The 16849-nt window shown below is 48.9% G+C and overlaps 1 protein-coding gene across 3 annotated transcripts in view; it reads left to right on the forward strand.

Annotated features, from left to right (window-relative positions):
- Positions 1-11981, forward strand: part of DNM3 (dynamin 3) — a 180096-nt gene extending 168115 nt beyond the window's left edge. For 2 of the 3 annotated variants that reach the window (XM_054833478.1, XM_054833479.1), the window contains one exon: positions 5975-10372. In XM_054833478.1, coding sequence (XP_054689453.1) covers positions 5975-6044 — 70 coding nt within the window. In that variant the 3' untranslated portion in view covers positions 6045-10372. Of the gene's footprint in view, positions 1-5974; positions 10373-11794 lie in introns of those variants that run through there. The other variant, XM_054833480.1, reaches the window with a different exon arrangement.
- The last annotated feature ends 4868 nt before the right edge of the window (positions 11982-16849 follow it).

Raw genomic sequence — 16849 nt, forward strand, 5'->3', positions numbered from 1 at the left:
TTCCCTGCTGAAGGGCAAACAAGAACACAGTTTGTTAAGAATAATAGTCTTTCTTGGTCGTTCCATTGAATTAATATTTTTGTTTATTCAAGCTGTTTTCCATATGACACATTAATTCCCTGAAATGACTAATTCAAAAATGCAGCACCCACATAAACATACAAACATATTTGGATGTGTCTGAGAGAGACATTAATTTCTGATGGTCATATAGAAAACATAGCTTGAGTTGCAAATAATAAATTAATCTAGTGGAGCATCATATTTTGGACCTCTTTGCCTCTGAAAGGAGTATCTGTGTTAAGTTAAATCACGCACAGTGGAACCTCAGTAACCCTAATGCTTTGGAACAGTGTTAGCATTTGAATTAATGGACATTTACATTGCTGCAGTGTAGTGGCAGCTAGTGAAAGGACACAGTCTTCCCATTCACTCTTACTTTTGTGTTTCTTTCACTGAAAAGAAATAGGTATCAGATAAAACAGCATAATCTAACCACTTTAACTTGCTTACACGTAACACAAAAATTCTTCCACTGACAGAGTACTGCGCAGCTGGGTCATTTGAAATAGTGAGGTTCAGCTGCATGTATAGCTGTACAAGTATCTGGCAGAACAGTCGCAGCACGCCCTCTATGCATTTGTGGAGCCTGATACACATGTGTTCAGCTGGGGAGTACTTCAGAACTGGCGTGCATCCCCAAACACCGTGCTGTGCGCCTCAGTGCTTCCGTTCCTGACTTGCCCGCCGATGGTAATCCTGTGGGCATGCTTACTAGAGACATTTCGTGTTTGACAAAATTACGTTTTTCAGTACAGAAAAAAAATGTGAGAAATTTTCACTCTCTTGGACCATTACGTTGGGGTAAGGGGCCATCTCAGACAGATATTCCCCGACTACTTTTTCCTTTCATCACCACTGAGTGCTGTTTCTCATTTCTTCCATAATCATCATCTCCTCCTGATTCTTGTCCATGATTCCTGCTTTACTCCTCCTAATGTCATCATCCTTTTTCCACTTTTCCTACTTTTTTTTTTGGACCTGTGTCAATAGAATCAAATGCCTTTCCTCCTCTTGCTTTTCCCGCTTCCACTCAAGATCCCTTCTCCTGAGTTGATGTTCAGGAGACTCCGCAGTAGCCATGCTGCATCTGCTGTAGGCCAGAAAGATTTTTAACTATGCATAGACTGTAGAGTAACGAATCGGCCCTACAGACCATGTCTTGCCTCTATTCTTCTACTGTGATGACTACAGTAGTTTCACTTCTGGTTTGGCTTTTCTTCCAAACCCAGAGGCTGGTAGAGGTCGAGAGGTACCATATAAGAGTTAGATAGACTGATATAAGAACCGGGAAAAGTAGAGGCTAAGCTGTACGGGTCTCTCAGGATCTTACTGAGACAGAGAAAAGCGTATAAAAATAAAATCAGTCAAGGCATTATAACTATCCCAAGAACAAGCTACTTAGTCTCTCTAAATAATCACCCAAATGAGAAACTATATTTCTTCCTCACCTGAAGTAAGTCACTCTTTTATCCTCTTATTGTATGCCTCGCATCCTGATTTGTATTGTCACCTAAAATAAAATTTGCCCACAGTCAGACCTAAAGCCGCTTAGAGATTTTGTTTAAATATTTTCTCGTTAAATTCTGCAAAGACAATGTCACGTATCAGGGTACTCTGAGAGGGCTGCATTATAGGGAAACCAAGATCATGGAAAAGGGAGAAAATAGCGGACTTTTGTTTACAATTTCAGATCTATAGGATGTATCATAAAATAGTTACGCGCATGCCTTCCCCAAGGGTTCTCTGGTGGTCACAAGCAAACAAGAATGTTAAACGTAAGTGTAAATAAAAGCCTTTTATTTAGAAGTATGTTAGCTGTGCTCCGGGAAGAGAAGCCATCTTCTTCGAGCGGGGCCTCCCATGGTAATTACAGCCATGCTTTACTGAAAGCATATTTTGTGGACTCTGTGTGGGGAGCGATAGCGCTTCTCAAAAGGCAAATGCTCGAAGAGCTCCCATATGTTTCTGATCGAACTTTAAGTCTAGACTTGCTTTATTTAGTTTCTTTTGCTCTGCATTTGCCCAGCTAAAGCTTTTAGGAGTTCTTTTAAAAGTGGAAAAATGGGGTGTGCTGCTTAGGTTAAAAATAAATGTAAAACTTTTCCTTTTTTAAAAAGTTTTTGCATGGGGGTAAGAGTTATCCTCTGTTCAAAACCCCACTGAGCTCTTCAAAGGAGGAGTCTCTGCAGCAACATCAGGGAGTTATTAAATACATACTTAGTCCACAATTTTCATTGGTAAATTCTTTATGTCTGCTTAATGTGTGCTAGTTAGAAGAACTGATTCTTTCTGCAGACTCGTTTACTCAACCCTGGGGACCTATGATCTCCTGCCCCTTTAGCACTAACTTTTACAAACACTGTTTCCTTTTTTTAAAAAAAAAAAAAAAAAAAAGCCAAAAAACCCCCAACCAAAAAAAACCCCAACAAACTGAGCAGCCCGTTAAAGGGGCCAGGCACCGGGACTCGGCCCCAGAAATCAAAAACCCAGCTGAAATGTTGGAGACAATAACCAAATTGGAATTACCACAGCAGTGACATTTTTATAAGAAGGAGCTTTCTATGAATCGGGAGCCGCCTTTCGGGGCCTGGGAACAGCTCAGCACCGCGAACGCACCCCCGGGCTGTCGGGAGTCGGTCCGATAACGCAGAGAAAACGCGGTCCGCGCCGTCTCTACCGCTATCATCTTCTAGCCTCAGACTAAACATTTAATTGGGCTTAGTCACATATTTACTCACTGACATGGCAGCTAGTGCGGAGCAGGGCTCTGGGGGAGGTTGTTTGTCTCTGGTTTTCCCCTGCTCCGTCCACAGACAGGCTGGAGCTCCCCCTGCCGCTCTGCGCCCCAGGTTACTGCCCGTTTGCTCCACGCTACCCCACGTTTGGAGGGTCTGGCGGCGCTCATTTATGGAACCTTCGTGCAGAAAGCGATGGTGCCAAAATCACCCTAGGCTTCCCTCAGAACTGTGTTTTTCGGAGGTGCCCAGAACAGAGAGGAGGGGCGGGGGGGGCTACGTTTGGAAGGAGCAGCGCAGTGCTGGTTGCCGGCTCCATCCTGGGGAGTGCTTGCGCTCCCAGTCACCACTCCGGGTGTAAAGGAGGGGACGAGGCAAGAGATGGGGATGAGATTGCTTTTAGAGGAATGAAAAGGTCTGAATCCTACTCCCAGAGTAAAAATGGTCACGTAATGACTTGTCACCTTGACGGGGAAATCTAGTGACAGGCAACTTCTGGGCTTGTCCTTTCGCTCACTCTGACTTGAGCTTTGGCTGGTGCCAGTTGTCACTGCATGCTGGTGGCTGACGAAGCCACGGTCTCTTCCCTGAGCTGAACCCTGTGCTGTGCTCTGCCCGGGGACTCGGGAGCACGGCCCCTCCTGCTGCGTAACTGGCATGGGGAACCGGACACTGCCCTGGGGACTGTCAGCAGCGGGACTAGAGGTGAACGGTGCTTTTGCAGGTCTTTTCCCAAACATCTGCCACTCCTCTGGAAGGCACCTCTGGTTTCCAGGGTGCGGATCCCACTCCCCTCGTCATGGCGCGCGGGGTTAAGGAGCTGGAAGGAAGCCCTGCGCAACTGCTTGGGAGCCAGGCAGCACCCTCACAGGGGCAGAGGAGAAGGGCTGGAGCTAAGGAGAGGTCTGCCCGTTCCTCCCGTACGTCCCTGCCCGTACCCGTTGGGAGGACGCACGCAAGCGTACGGATGCAGAGCATCCCAGATACACGCGTGCGTCTCCGCACGGAGGTACTCGCTGTTCGGATCTGGGCTGGGCCGGAATGACCATTCAAAATAATGGTCGGAGTGCAATAGCAGCTCTGGGTCAAGGAGGAAACGGGGCTCAGACCTGGTTTTGGTTCAGGTTTGGTTTGACTGATTATATCCAGGAAACCCTCCCACTGCGCTCTCCAGTTTCTGATCCTGCTGGGCTAAATAACAATTTGACTAAATTACATTGTTTTAATCCAGCGTGCCGCATTCAACCTGGTATTAAAACTCATGCTTGGGCTCGTATCTTTTAAATTTGATATGAAGACAGCTGTATGCATTTTCCCTTGTTTGTAAATTGTATACACATGATACAAAGTTTTCAGTAAGCACTAAACAATGCAATGTGAGGCATTTCAACAAAGGAATAATTTAATGCAACCCAGCAGAAATGCAGAGCCTTAGAAGTGGTTCTTCATGAAACTACAAATTTTGGAAATGGGTCCAGAAGACCTACACTGGAGCAACACAAGAAACAATAGTTAACAGAGTAACATTTTTTCTGTAAGAAATATACACCATGAAGAAATTATATTTTGCCTATTTTTTTTTGCTTGTTGATTTACTTGAACGCTTCAGTTGGCATAGTTTGTATTCGTTGCATGTTAGGGATTAAAATTCTCATTTCTTCGCCAAAACAGAATCTTGTCGTACAAGAGGCACTTCGAGCCGAGCAAGACTTTTTTTGTCAAGTGCAAATTTGTCTCATATATGATGTTCCAGTTCAAAGAAGATTAACCTTGTTACATTCTTTTCATCTTCTATTTAGCTTTAACAGAATGAGACACCTTTCCTTTGTAACCTTCAGAGACAGGAGCGGTTCCTACTTTCACAGGTGGAGGGCGGCGTTAGAGAGGGCCGTACAATTTGTCTTGGCCATTAACGAAATCTGCCGAAGCCGTTAAAGAAAATGGGGAGCGAAATCACTGTGTAAGAGATGGGTTGGAATAACTGCAGCAACAATACCCTGCTGAGGGTGCTGGCGAGCTAGTGAAGGGAGCAGGTTGGCCGTGAGGAGCAGTCTCTTAGGTATGTTTTTGTAGCACAAAGCGATGCCGGGCAGAACTGTCTGAGGTAGCGCAGGCGCCGGAGGCCAAACAGGTATCGTCATCTCAGATTCTGGCAGGCTCTGGTCAGCAGTGGGCTGGTTTAGCCCAAGCGGAATGGGGCGTTAACAAAATACTCTCGTAACTAAGCTGACGGAGTTACCTCCACGCAGCGCTGGTATGAACCGTGTACCCTAAATACACACAAAAAATGAAAGCAATTAGGTAGCTACCAGAGGGAGGGTGTCTGCACCTCCAGCGGAGTTGGCGTGTCATCCTTGGATGGAGTGTGAGGGAGGGGAAGGTCTCAGCCTGGACTACCCGGGCTCAGCCTGGGCTGCAGGTGGAACACGCGCAGGGACCGTACCGCTGCCGTCTTACTCTTGTACTGTGGTCTCCTATCAGCTGCTGATGCAGCCTGAGTTTGAAATGCGGGGGTCTGCAGTACACAGGAGCCTGTGCTGAATCAGCCGTTTGAAATAGGGGAATAAAGACCCATAAGTCCTCCCAAAAAATCTGGGACTCCCTTGGCAGTTACTGAAGTTGATAGAGGAGCAATTAGTGGTAAACAAATGAATCCAGAAGCCATAGCTGTAGAAGCCATAGCTGTGGCTAGCATTTTCATAACTGGCTATTGATATAAAGCTTGAAATTTGTGCCTCAAATTCAGGCACGCTGGCGTGGCTCCAGTTGGCCCAGCTGTGCAAGAAGCTGCAGTTTTTTCTGCTTCTGCAAACAGCAGCTGAAGTCACTGCAGGCTGCCTTCCCAAATCCAGCTGGCCGCTCTGAAACGTGCCCGTAAGTCCGCTCTGTGGCTGGCCAGGCTGGGACCGACCCCTGAGAAAACAGAACTGTGTTTGGAGAATACCTAGGCTGTCTGATAGGCAAGAGCCGAGGCACGGTGTGCATGTGGCAAACCCATTGCTTGCTTCTCTGTTGGGGATGCTTAGGGCTGTCGTGCCTCAGTGTACGCGGAAACGATCGTTGCGTTCAGGTGCACGTGGATGTTCACAGAGCGACAGCGAGAGGTGCCAGGTTCGTTCTCAGTGTTTGTGCTTATTGTTTCTTCTCTCTCTCTCTCTCTCTCTCTCTCTCTCCAGTCGAAGACCACCCCCTTCACCTACTCGGCCCACTGTAATTCGTCCGTTAGATTCATCCCTGTTAGACTAAAAGAAGTTTCTGGCATGTCATTCATTGTTAACCAAATATGTGGAAGCAAATCGCTTGATAACTGTTGCAATAACCAATGTATAGCCACATGTATGGACGCCTGTCGGCAAGTAACCAATTTTACTGATATACTCTCTGTCCATTCCGCATTGTTTATGAGGTCTTAAATGTTTTGGGAAGGTCTGTGCTGCCTTGACTTTTCCTTTTGCAGTAGCTGATGTTAGCTAACTTACTGACACACGTGTTCACCCAGGCAACTGTGCTCACACTCTTGTACAGTCAAAGGAGGGCTTGACTTTGTGTGTGTTTGTGCATGTGTTGATTTGATCTGCTGCTTTTTTTTCCTCTTATCTGAAAGGAGTCTTGCTTTTATTTGTACCTTTCAGGGTTTCTGTCACTTGGAATTACAGTTTTGCCCGTTCTCTTTTTGAATGGCTAAACTGGGCAGAGAAAACCAATGTGGGTTCTTACCAAGCTCTTCTGAAGGCCCCACACTTCCATGTTTCAGAAGCTTGCTGGAATGACTGCTTCTCCTATAGTTTCTCCTTATCCAAAGCCTAGTTTCGAAGGAATGTTGTTAAACAAGAAGGGCGTGCGTGGGACAATGCGCGTTTTACTTTCTTTCCCCACTGGCAGCTGACATGCATGGTTGGCTGGGTGGTTGGTGAGGACCGGGCCGCGGTGCTCCAGCTTGCGAGGCTCAGTGCAGAGCCATCTCACCCTTGCAGCAGGGATGTGAAAGGGTGGTTTGAAGAGCCAGTACGTGACAGAGCATCGCGTGCCAGCTCGCTTTGTCCTCTGCTAGTGCTTGCTCACAGTCGTACTCCCACTGAACTCACGGGAAGCCTTGGGGGTATGCGAGTGTGTGTAGTATGTATAAATGCGCTGTGCGTCAGGATGCAGAGAACTGAGCGTTGCTGTCGGTCATCTGGTGAAAGGGAAGGAGATACAGATATATGCAGAGCTGTAAACGGGCTACCGCTCCTCTGCCCACCGCGTGAGCCAATTCACAGAGCTACGGCCTAGATTCGCATCTGAGTTTTCCAAGGGTCTGGTTTGGATGTGAGATATTTGCTCACACCAGTGGATAAAGTTCCACTGTGTCCCCTATCTAAAGATTTTCTCTGTGCATCGCTCGAAGTCCTGCTCAGCTCGGGTCAGGGTTACTCTGTCCAGCCAGGTACTGAGAAGCGCTCAGCTGTGCATCCTGGCAATGTGTTATTTTAGCAGATGGTCACTTGCAGAGATCCCCTCTGCCTGTTGTTTTACACATTATATAGTCATGCGTTATAAAAACCTGTTGTCTTAAATGCATTACTTTAAATACTTAGGGTCAGTGTCACCCTTGCAGCTTAAAACTTTGTGAGTTGACAGACTTAAACTGGAGATGAATTTGTCCTTGTGTCTTCAGAAAATTTTAATTGCTGTTATTACAATTGTGGTTACAGATCCCTAGGCAAAGCAATTGGTGGTTTCAAAGGCCCCCAGTATAATCAGTCTAATAAATTCATTTATTGAGACTGCATGTAGGGCTCCAGTATGCTGTAGCCCCATGGTTAGGAAGAATCCAATCAAAGAGCCACAACAAATGGGGATTTAGCCTGTTAAGTATTCCCAGACTGCTGATTAACTAACCGTTGTGTTCACCACTGAAGCAAATCGTGTTTCGGCTTGCATAAGAGAGAGGAACTTGGGAAAGCATCATGATTTGTATGTTAGCTTAACTTCAATTTCCTGTCAACCTCATACTTGTGACACGCACCTGGGGAGTCTAGAGGTCAACATCTGAAGCACAGAGAAGATGGAGTTTGTCAGAGCACCGGCATCTTGGCGATCTCGGAAGACTGCTTAAGCGGCCGGTGTTTGTTTGGAGAACAGGCCCAGATCTCCAACACCAAGTGCACAGAAGCAGCTTTCAAGGGAAAAAAAAAAAAAGGTTGCAAACCCAACCAGAGTCATATTGATTTTTATTACACAAAAAGAAAACATATTTTGATGATTTTTCTTGGGTTCTACAGTTTTCCCCTGTGTAGCACTCTCTGCTGTAGCATGCAGTGCGTCCATGAGATGAATTTTAAAGACAGCTATAGTAGTCCCTACTCTTGCCCAGCCAGCGTATCGTTATCAGAACTCTCTGTTCCTGACTGGCAGCTGCCTGCCGACAGAAAGCCAAGCCCTGCGCCTCTTCCACTTCAGCCACAGAAAGTCGTTTTAACCCCAGATTTTGAGATTCATTCAGCCACGTTGCAAGGCCGTGGTCCGGGATTATCCCTCCATACCCTAAACACTCAACTTAGTTGTCCAAGGTCCCCTTTGTTCAGTGGAAAGAGGCAGCACCTCCAGAAGGTGATTCAGACCGGCGTGACTGCATGGGAGAGGAGGGTGGTAACGCCGGTGAGTTAGGAGCCTCAATTAGATGACATAGATCCTGGCCTAAAAACATGTTTTTAAATCCTTTGTAGTTGAGACTCCTTAATTTACTTTAATGAGTGTTTCTGTCAAGAATAAGGAAGTAGGTAGCGCAGTTCAGCACTGTCCTTAACTCTGCCCTCCAATAAAATGTATTTCTCAGCAGTAATCCTGAACTGCAAATGAAGCTCTCAAGGGTGGATTTTCCCGAAAGAGGAGGAGGAGGAGGAGAAGGAGGCGGTGAGGTGCCTGTGGCCCCACTGTCAGCACCATCTGGTTCTGCGCTCGATGTTGAGGTCATGAGACACAGCTGCACAGCCCTCCCTCCCTCTGCATCCTCCTTCGGATCACATCGGAATCTGGCCCCGCGCCTGAAATGCAACACTGTTAGGTGTGCAGGTTAATAATTAGCCTTGAGCACAGATCCAGAGTTTGATGATTTTACCTCTAACTTCTTGCATATATGCTCTTCAGAATAAACTACACAGAATTGTTGTTTCTAGAAAAAAATTAACTAAGCGCTGTCCTCCCAACCTCGGCCCATTTCCTCCTGCTCTACAGTGCCTGGAACCAGTTGTTTGTCCCGCTCGCTCCTGATGCTGGTGAGTCGTGTCTCTCCTGACCCTTGTTCTCAGAGGAGCAGCCTTGGCAGCAACTCGCTCCACGCCTGAAGGACAGCAGGATGAGCACCCCGTGGATCTGCTAGAGGGACTGGCCACCTCCCACTGGCCACCGTCCCCTCCGCAGACACCCTTAACAGGGTAAGCTAAGCCTGAACTCCCGTATCCAAGAAGCACAGGTTGCTCTCCCTTTCTTTGATTCCCTCTGGAAAAGCTCCAAAGATTTCCAGGGAGTGGTGGAGATGCCCGTTAAGCAACAGCAAGGTTTCTGATCGTACGTGAGGTGCGTAATTAGCTTGGTGATGTACGTAGCTAAGTTTCAGGAGGGTGCTCATCTACTATTGCATTTAGGCTAAGCCTAGGTCTCTGCCTAGAGAACGTGTTCCTCCTCACCTCGTCATGGCTGACCAACAGCTGAAGAGCTTGCGCGTGCCGTAAATAGCTCTCGGCCTTTAATCTCAAGGGATCTTGTGTTAGGATTAAAAAGATTGTATGTTCAATGAAAAGGCTTATGTACATAGTTAATGTGTGTTTATTTTATTGCTGATCTTGTTGCACTTTCTGAGTAAGCCTCATAAAAGTAGATTATTTATTATATTAAGGGAGATACATTATAGGTTACGGCATCTCGTGTTAAAGCATAACTTAGAAAATATTCTACTCTATCGCAGACAGCTACCCTAAACAACGTGTATACAGCATATTGAGATTACCGGCTAGTTCTGTCTTTTTGTCTTAAAGTAGTCTCCTGAATTCAGAGCAGACCTGTTCTGCACCTGTGACACCGGGGGAGCATCCGACCTCTTGTGTGCGTACGGCACAGTTCCTCCCGCCGCGGCACTGAACCTCCTCCCCGGGCTCTAGCAGAACAGCTCCCTTGTGTAAATGAATGTTACTCTGCCTGTCTTTCCTCTTGCTTTGTCCGCAGGCGAGCTGATACCGATGGCTCCTCCCGTCCAGACAGTCCTCCACTCTTGCTTGATATATGATTTGTCCCGTCTTGCCGGCCGTTTGCTTTACTGCCTGTCTCTTTACTTTTCCAGGATGGTGTAAACGATGACTTCTTTTTGTAAGAAGGAAACGCTTAATTTCTTTCTGAATTTTGCTCTGTATGTTAATGCCCTGCTTCATACGAGCCAAAACATCTGCCTTTGGTTTCATACTCTGTAAATGGTTCCTGGTGTTGACCTTTGAGCACAGCAAGTCGATTCCCGAAACCATGGTCACTACTGAGCGTCACATACACCTGCTGTAAAAATGTTATTCTGCATTTCTGAACCTGAAATAAACTGTAACTCTTGATGGGCTTTTATTATTACTTTCTGGATGCGCATGAGTGGTCTTCTGTCTCTTGCACCATCATCTCAGCATGCCGCGCTCCAGCTCTGTTGGGACTGCAACGAGGATTTATCGGAGACGCGCGTTGCATTTTGATCACTGGAGATGTCGTTAAAAGGGGCGCAGGGGGAGAAGTAACCCGTGGGAAGCATTCAGCCTGCTGCCCTGCTGGGGGCTTGGAGAGCTGCTGAGATGTTTTGCTGGGAAATGGCTGAGTGTTTTTCAAGCCGTACCTGGTATTCATTTCACTGCTGGGGAAAACGTGTTTTGGGGGAGATTCAGAGCCGAGCAGAAGGCCAGGCTGAGTCCTCCAGAGCGGGAGCTGGAGTAAAACCGTGCATGTGTATGTGTTACGTTTGGAAGGGATTTCCCCCAAAAGTGGTTGTGTACAAAGGCGCAGATGTCTTGATGACTCAATTCCTCCTTCAGATCAGTACGAGCCAAGTAACCGGAATCGGTGCTTGGAGGAGATGGTCTGTATGACACAACAGCTGCCTACAGAGAGGACGTTTCTCACTGAGCGCAACAGTCAGGACGTTGGTCCTTAGGCGTTGGGAAAGGGGGAGCAAACGGTGGGATGAGCAAAGCAGCAACGTCCCCATCGTATTCACTTGCTTGCTGTCACGTTTGCAGAGATCTCTTTCTTTTTAATGGTTATGCCTGAGGCAGCCTGTGCACTCCCCCTCAGCGAACAGCAGTGTCACACGTGTCCCATCAGGCTGGAGTGCGTTACGTACCCCTGTACGAGTTCGGTTCCCGGCCACTCATCAGTGCTGTACGCTGGGGAACGGGAGGAGCAGCCGCTCTTTAACCGCTGCGCTGGCCGTCAGCTGCCGAGGGTCTCTCCTGCTAGGGCTGGCAGTAGATTCGTTGCACGACCGTCACCCACATTTTTAACCTCCCCAGCAAGGTCCCCTCCAGATACCCCATTCCAGCCCGTAGGCCACCTTGTTTGATCATTCCCAATTTCATCAGAATCTCACTTAAAAAAGGTCTACTCCAGGAACAGTGTTTGAAGCAGATAGTGGTGCAAATTTTAAGGTTGGCTGGGGAAAAGCACTTCCAGAGGATATTATTTGCTGCAAGAAAATTAGAAAGCCTGTGACCAGCGACCTCCACACTCGTGATGTGATTGTCCGAGTTCTCTGGCGCCAGCGAGTCAGATGGGAAGCGGTGAGGATGAAAGCCGAGGCTGTGCTGAGAGCCAGCTGATTCTAATCTTGCTCTTTTCCTTAATATGCATGTTCTGTGCCTTTTTCTCTTAACCCATTTTATGAAGATAATTTTGTATATGAGTCATTTTATTGTATCTTGACCTTTTGTTTTAAATCTCTTCTCCTCCCCTCCCTGTGAATTTTGGGTTATTTTTTGTCTTTTTCCTAGGCGACCTCCACCAGCTGTTCCAGGAAGATCGTCCTAACACACCTTTTCTTTTTTTTTTTTTTTTTTGTTACATGCAATCTGTCTTTTTTTTTTTTTTGTCCAAAATTATTTTTAATTTGCACTACCCTATTTGTAAATGAAAGATTTTATTTTCGGATGTCAATGATAAGCCTGGATATAAAGACAATTAAAAGTTCTGACTACAAAACGAATGTGTGCTGGTTTTCTATTGAAGGGTCTACCCACTCTTTCTCAAATGCAGCCATTCACACCCCACGGAAGCAATTGCCTGGGCTCTGTGGAGACTCCCACCCTCGCAGGTGGTGGAGGGAGGGACGTTCTGCTGGGATTCCACCATCGCTTCCGAATTCATACACCAGGATTGCTCCGTAGAAATGCCTTTGGCTCAGCATGAGCAGGAAGAAGAGCAGCCAGCTTCTTGGCCAACAAAAGACTCCTAAAGGGTGTCTGATGCACCGGCGGCAGCACCTGACTGTGTGCAGAGCGGAAAAGTCAGAGAAAGAGATTGCAACAGTCTCTTCCACTGATGAATCTGCACAATTATAAATAAATCACAGCTGCTCTGACCATCTTGTTTACAAGGTAAACCTCTGAATTCCTTGTGAGCCAACCTCATTGGAGCATCCGAGCTCAAATAGCTGTAAGTAGCTAACTCTGGGATTCCAAATGTGTCTGTTCCTATGGGAAAGATAAAATCTGGGATTTAACGTTGAGAAGACGTGCTTGTTTTGGGCGCCAGGGAAATGTATGAAGAGCAAGTCTAAAAAGGGAAAATTGATGGGATTTATTGACTTTTCTTCTCATGTGAAAACAAAGAAGGGATATCTCACAAACCATTGCAGATAAATCAGAGGGAACTGCACAGACACACACTGGAGGTACAACGCAGCATCAGGACTCTAGCCTGTTGTTTCAGGAGCACAAACAAGACATTTCTTTGTAGTAGGAACTTCACGGTGAGAGGGAGCCACAGCGGCGCTGCTCGGGGCACGGGGGCAGGAGAGTAGAGATCAGCATCCCGTGCGTAGAAGGGGCCTGACAACACACAGGCTGTGCTCGGCTCCAAGCACAGCTTTGCTGAATTTGGGCAATTCCTCCTGTTCCAGCTGATTTAGGTCCCTGCTGACCTCTCCTATATCCAGAGAGCTGCTCAACCGCCTACACATGCTAGTAAATGCCAGACACTGAGTTTGCTCAAATTAAAAGGGGGTGCAAGCCCAGGGAGTTGTAGACTTACACAGATTTTTTTTTCTTCTTAGACTTTGTCTTTTGGTAGAGGTTAACAGAAGAAACAGCAATGGTATTAGCAAAAAGGGGGAAAAAAACCCCCCAAGTACAGCAGTTCTTAGGAGAGGGAGATAAATAATGATTCCTGCTAGCCCTTTGAACTGCATGTGCTAAACGAGGAATTGCTGGAGCTCGAAAGGGTCCAGTGATGGGCAGTGTGCTTCCCAGTGCCCTGGGAAAGGGGAGAAACGGAGACTCCGAACAGAGCCATGAACACAACTGTCCCAAGAGCAGGGGAGCTCAGACTGGCCGTATCTTTCGTCTGTGGGACGCTGTCAGGTACCGAGGCAAACCTCAGCGGAGTTCAGGGATTGTGCATTTTCAGGACTACTACAGAAGCGACGGCGGTTGGACCCAGCGGGCTCTTACGGAGGTTCGGGCCGCGCTTCACCTCTCGGGTAAGAGGGAATGGGAACAGGCTGAATTTCACAAGCTGCTTTTTTTTCCGGGTTGTTCAAAAATGCGTTCTGCACTGGGGGAAGCTCTCGCCGTGTTCCCTCTGGGATACGGCGTGGTACCAACAACAAATAAAAGGTGTATGGCCTGACCTGCAGCACCCCAACCAGGAGCTGCTGCCGCCCCCCTAGCCGCCAGCTGACCTCCGTGCGTTAGGCTGTAGGGCACAAACGTCTTTCTTGGGGCATTTTATGGTGTTAAACCTTTCACAGAAATCTTTACCTTCTTCTGAAGTATTTGATAAAAAAAATACTGTTGGAAATAGGAACTTCTGGTTTTCTGGTAGCTATTCCTAAAATCTCCTGAGTAGAAGGACAAAGGCGTTGGTGTGCTGAGAAACCTTGGCACATTTTTTAGCACCAAGTCACAGGATGACTTTCTGAAGAAGCTGTTTAACCTTGTCTGTGCTATTTCCACCCTGCAATGGTATACATTCTGTGTGGCTAGCTGGAGAAGGCTAAGGGTGCTGCAGCTGGTGGCATTATATGTCCCAGGCTGCTTTTCAATGGCTGGGTTAGGACCAAAATCCTATTTTGGTTTCCTGATCATTCACATTGTTGCTGTTGCCTCTCACATCACAAGGCTGAGAAAAGCTTAGTGATTACTGTGGGAATTGAAGAGATACAAAGATCTCACCTTCAAAGACTAAAGCTTCACTCTTTCCAGCCTTCCCGGATCCAGTCTCCCACGTGGGGAGGGACGTGGACCCCTGACAGCACGGTGTGGGTGGCTGGCGCTTGCCTTTCCCGCAGCAGAGGCTCTGGATGGAGATTCCAGACGGCACGTGGCAGCAGCTCCCCCAGGAGCGAGGCTTATCCCTGGCCAGTTTACAATTACTCACATTTGGCCAGCTTCAAATCAAAAGAAAACGTCCCATTGAAGCACTCGATCTCAGTGGACTTGGAAACTTAAAGAAACTGCGCTTCTTTGTAATGCAGAATAACATTTAACTCTTTAGAGCTGGTTGATGACGATTCAGTGGCAGGCAAACTGGGCAGGACCCATCTCTTTGGTCTCAGCGCGCGCTCCATCAGAGAAGCCGCTGGCTGGCACGCTCGGGTAGCGAATGCTCAAAGGGCATCGAGCCTTACTGCTGAGCTGGGCGCAGAGCTACGGCACAGTGCTGCTCTGTAGGGCACGGTCTGACCTCGGGCACAAAGACCGACTCATAACGGCCACTTGTGCGGTATCTTAAACAACTTCCGCAGCATTGCAGAGCACATATCCTCAGGAGAGGGTCAGAGAAGTCCCAGGAAACTCTGCCTGGCTTTTGTGTCTTCTCCCTGGCTCTCCCTTGCATTCTTCCCCCTTCAGAACCCCTCTGTGCATCCAGGCCGTGGCCTGGGCTTTACCTTATTTTAAGCCTCCCGGGTTAGGGCGGGCAGGGTAGCCGTGCGGGCAAGCTAAGGGGATCTCTGGGCAAGGACTGAGGCTGAGGAGGAGGTGAAGGGAAGGAGCTGGGTGGAGCAGAGCGGCCTGGGGCTGTGGGCAGGGATGAAACTGCCTGCGGTGGGCTGGACGGGACACATCCTGCACTCCGCCTGGAGCTGGGCGGACGTGGCCTGCTGAATCGACCACAACCCGGGGATCTGCGTTGGTGATCCACTGGGCTCCAGCTGCGGCAGAGGCGACGGTGGCGGTCTGTGCCCATTTCCACCTGGAACGATCTCTGGGTAGTTGATGTTTGCACTTTGCCTAACACTGAGCTGGTTTCGAGAGTCTGAATTTGGGAAGAGTATTTTGGGGGAAATGTTTCTCCTTGGGCGAATGGGTGCGGCAGAAACTCTGCTTTCTTGTAACCTCTACCGTGACAGACGTTACTGGCAGGAGCCAGGCAGGCCAGATTTGATTTACTTGTGATTGACACTCCAGCCGTGCCCTACCAATGGACCCTGCGAATCGGCTTTGGATGGCAGCGTGACAATGGCATTAGCCCAGCATGAGATGGGGCATCCGGGTTGCTGAGCCGCTTTCTGGGAAAGCTCCTTGTTAAAAAAACCAGTCGTCTTTCCAAAGAACTAAAAAAATGTCATCCTCGCTGTGAGCTACTCTGCGCTCCCTGTGAGACTGGAGTCTGTGCGTGCTAAACCTCCGCAGGTTTTCTTTAATTAAAACCAAAATGAGATGTAGTCGTCACCATGACGACAACAGCAACATTTAACACTTGGCAAGAGCTGTAACAAAGCACTGGAGGTGTTGGGAACTCCGCCGGGGGTTGCTGGTTTCTGAGAAAGTCCAAGAAGCGCACAGCAAGCGCCCGCTCGCTGGGGTGAGACGCGGTGCTCGACGGGATGGGGTAAATCAAGCAGAAAGTTGTACTTCTGCAGCGCTGGGTTTCCAAAAGAGAAAAGTTTCATAAAACCCCAGGTAATGCCAAACCCATCCCTGCGAGGTGGGGCTGGGGCAGGTGTGTGCATCCCTTCCCTCCAGCAGGCTCTGCTCCCCGGGGCAGCCGGAGCGGGGCCGGGGTGCCGAGGGACGGTACCGGATGGGAGCAGGGAAAGGGAAAGTGCTGGGGAAGCCATCCCGGCACAGGGCCGGCTGGTCCTGGCCTCCAGCGGGACTTGTTTGCTGGGAGCGCCCTCTGTTGCGGTGTGTGTGGTGCCAGACAGACGGCCGCTGGACAGACGGTGCTGGACAGGCCCCGGATGGGCCCCGCCGCTGCTGCAGCAGCCTGGCAGCCGGTGAGTGCACCCAGAGGGGTCCGCGCTGAGCCCCATCCCTCTGGCTCGGGGTCTCGCCCTGCAGCAAGGCCAGATCCACCTCTGGGAGGGGGTTAGAGGGGGGAGGAAGGCGTCTTGCTTCCTCATCCCCCCTCTATTTTGGCATCAGCAACCGGCGGGGTGCAGGTCAGCAGGGCTCTGCACCGCACCCATCCCAAGCGCCCCTGTGCTCGGTCCTGCGGCTCCGGCAGCACCCGCTGCCCCCTGAGCTGCCACCCTGCCCGCAGCAACCCTCACCCAGCCCCTTTCCCTCCAGCCCTCGCGGGGAAGTGCTGTCAGTCCCCGTCACGCACATTGAGGACCCTGGGGCTGAGGGCCTCCGTGAGCGTGCCATGGGGCACGTCTGAGACAGATGCGCGTTTCTGTGTGGTGTTTCTGGTCAGGGGATGCGCATCCCCTCTGCACCCCCCAAACGCAGGTACGGGTCTGCGTGACCGGAGCACGCACCACCCTGCTCGCCTGCGCCCCGAGCTGCTGAACGGATTGGCTGATCTGCAGGGTTCAGCTCCTTCCTTCACCAAAACCAAGCAGGTCAGGTCTGGAAACAGATGCTGAGGGTAAGGCAAAT

Source organism: Grus americana, chromosome 8 (genome assembly GCF_028858705.1).
Source record: "Grus americana isolate bGruAme1 chromosome 8, bGruAme1.mat, whole genome shotgun sequence".
In the NCBI taxonomy this organism is placed as follows: Eukaryota; Metazoa; Chordata; class Aves; order Gruiformes; family Gruidae; genus Grus; species Grus americana.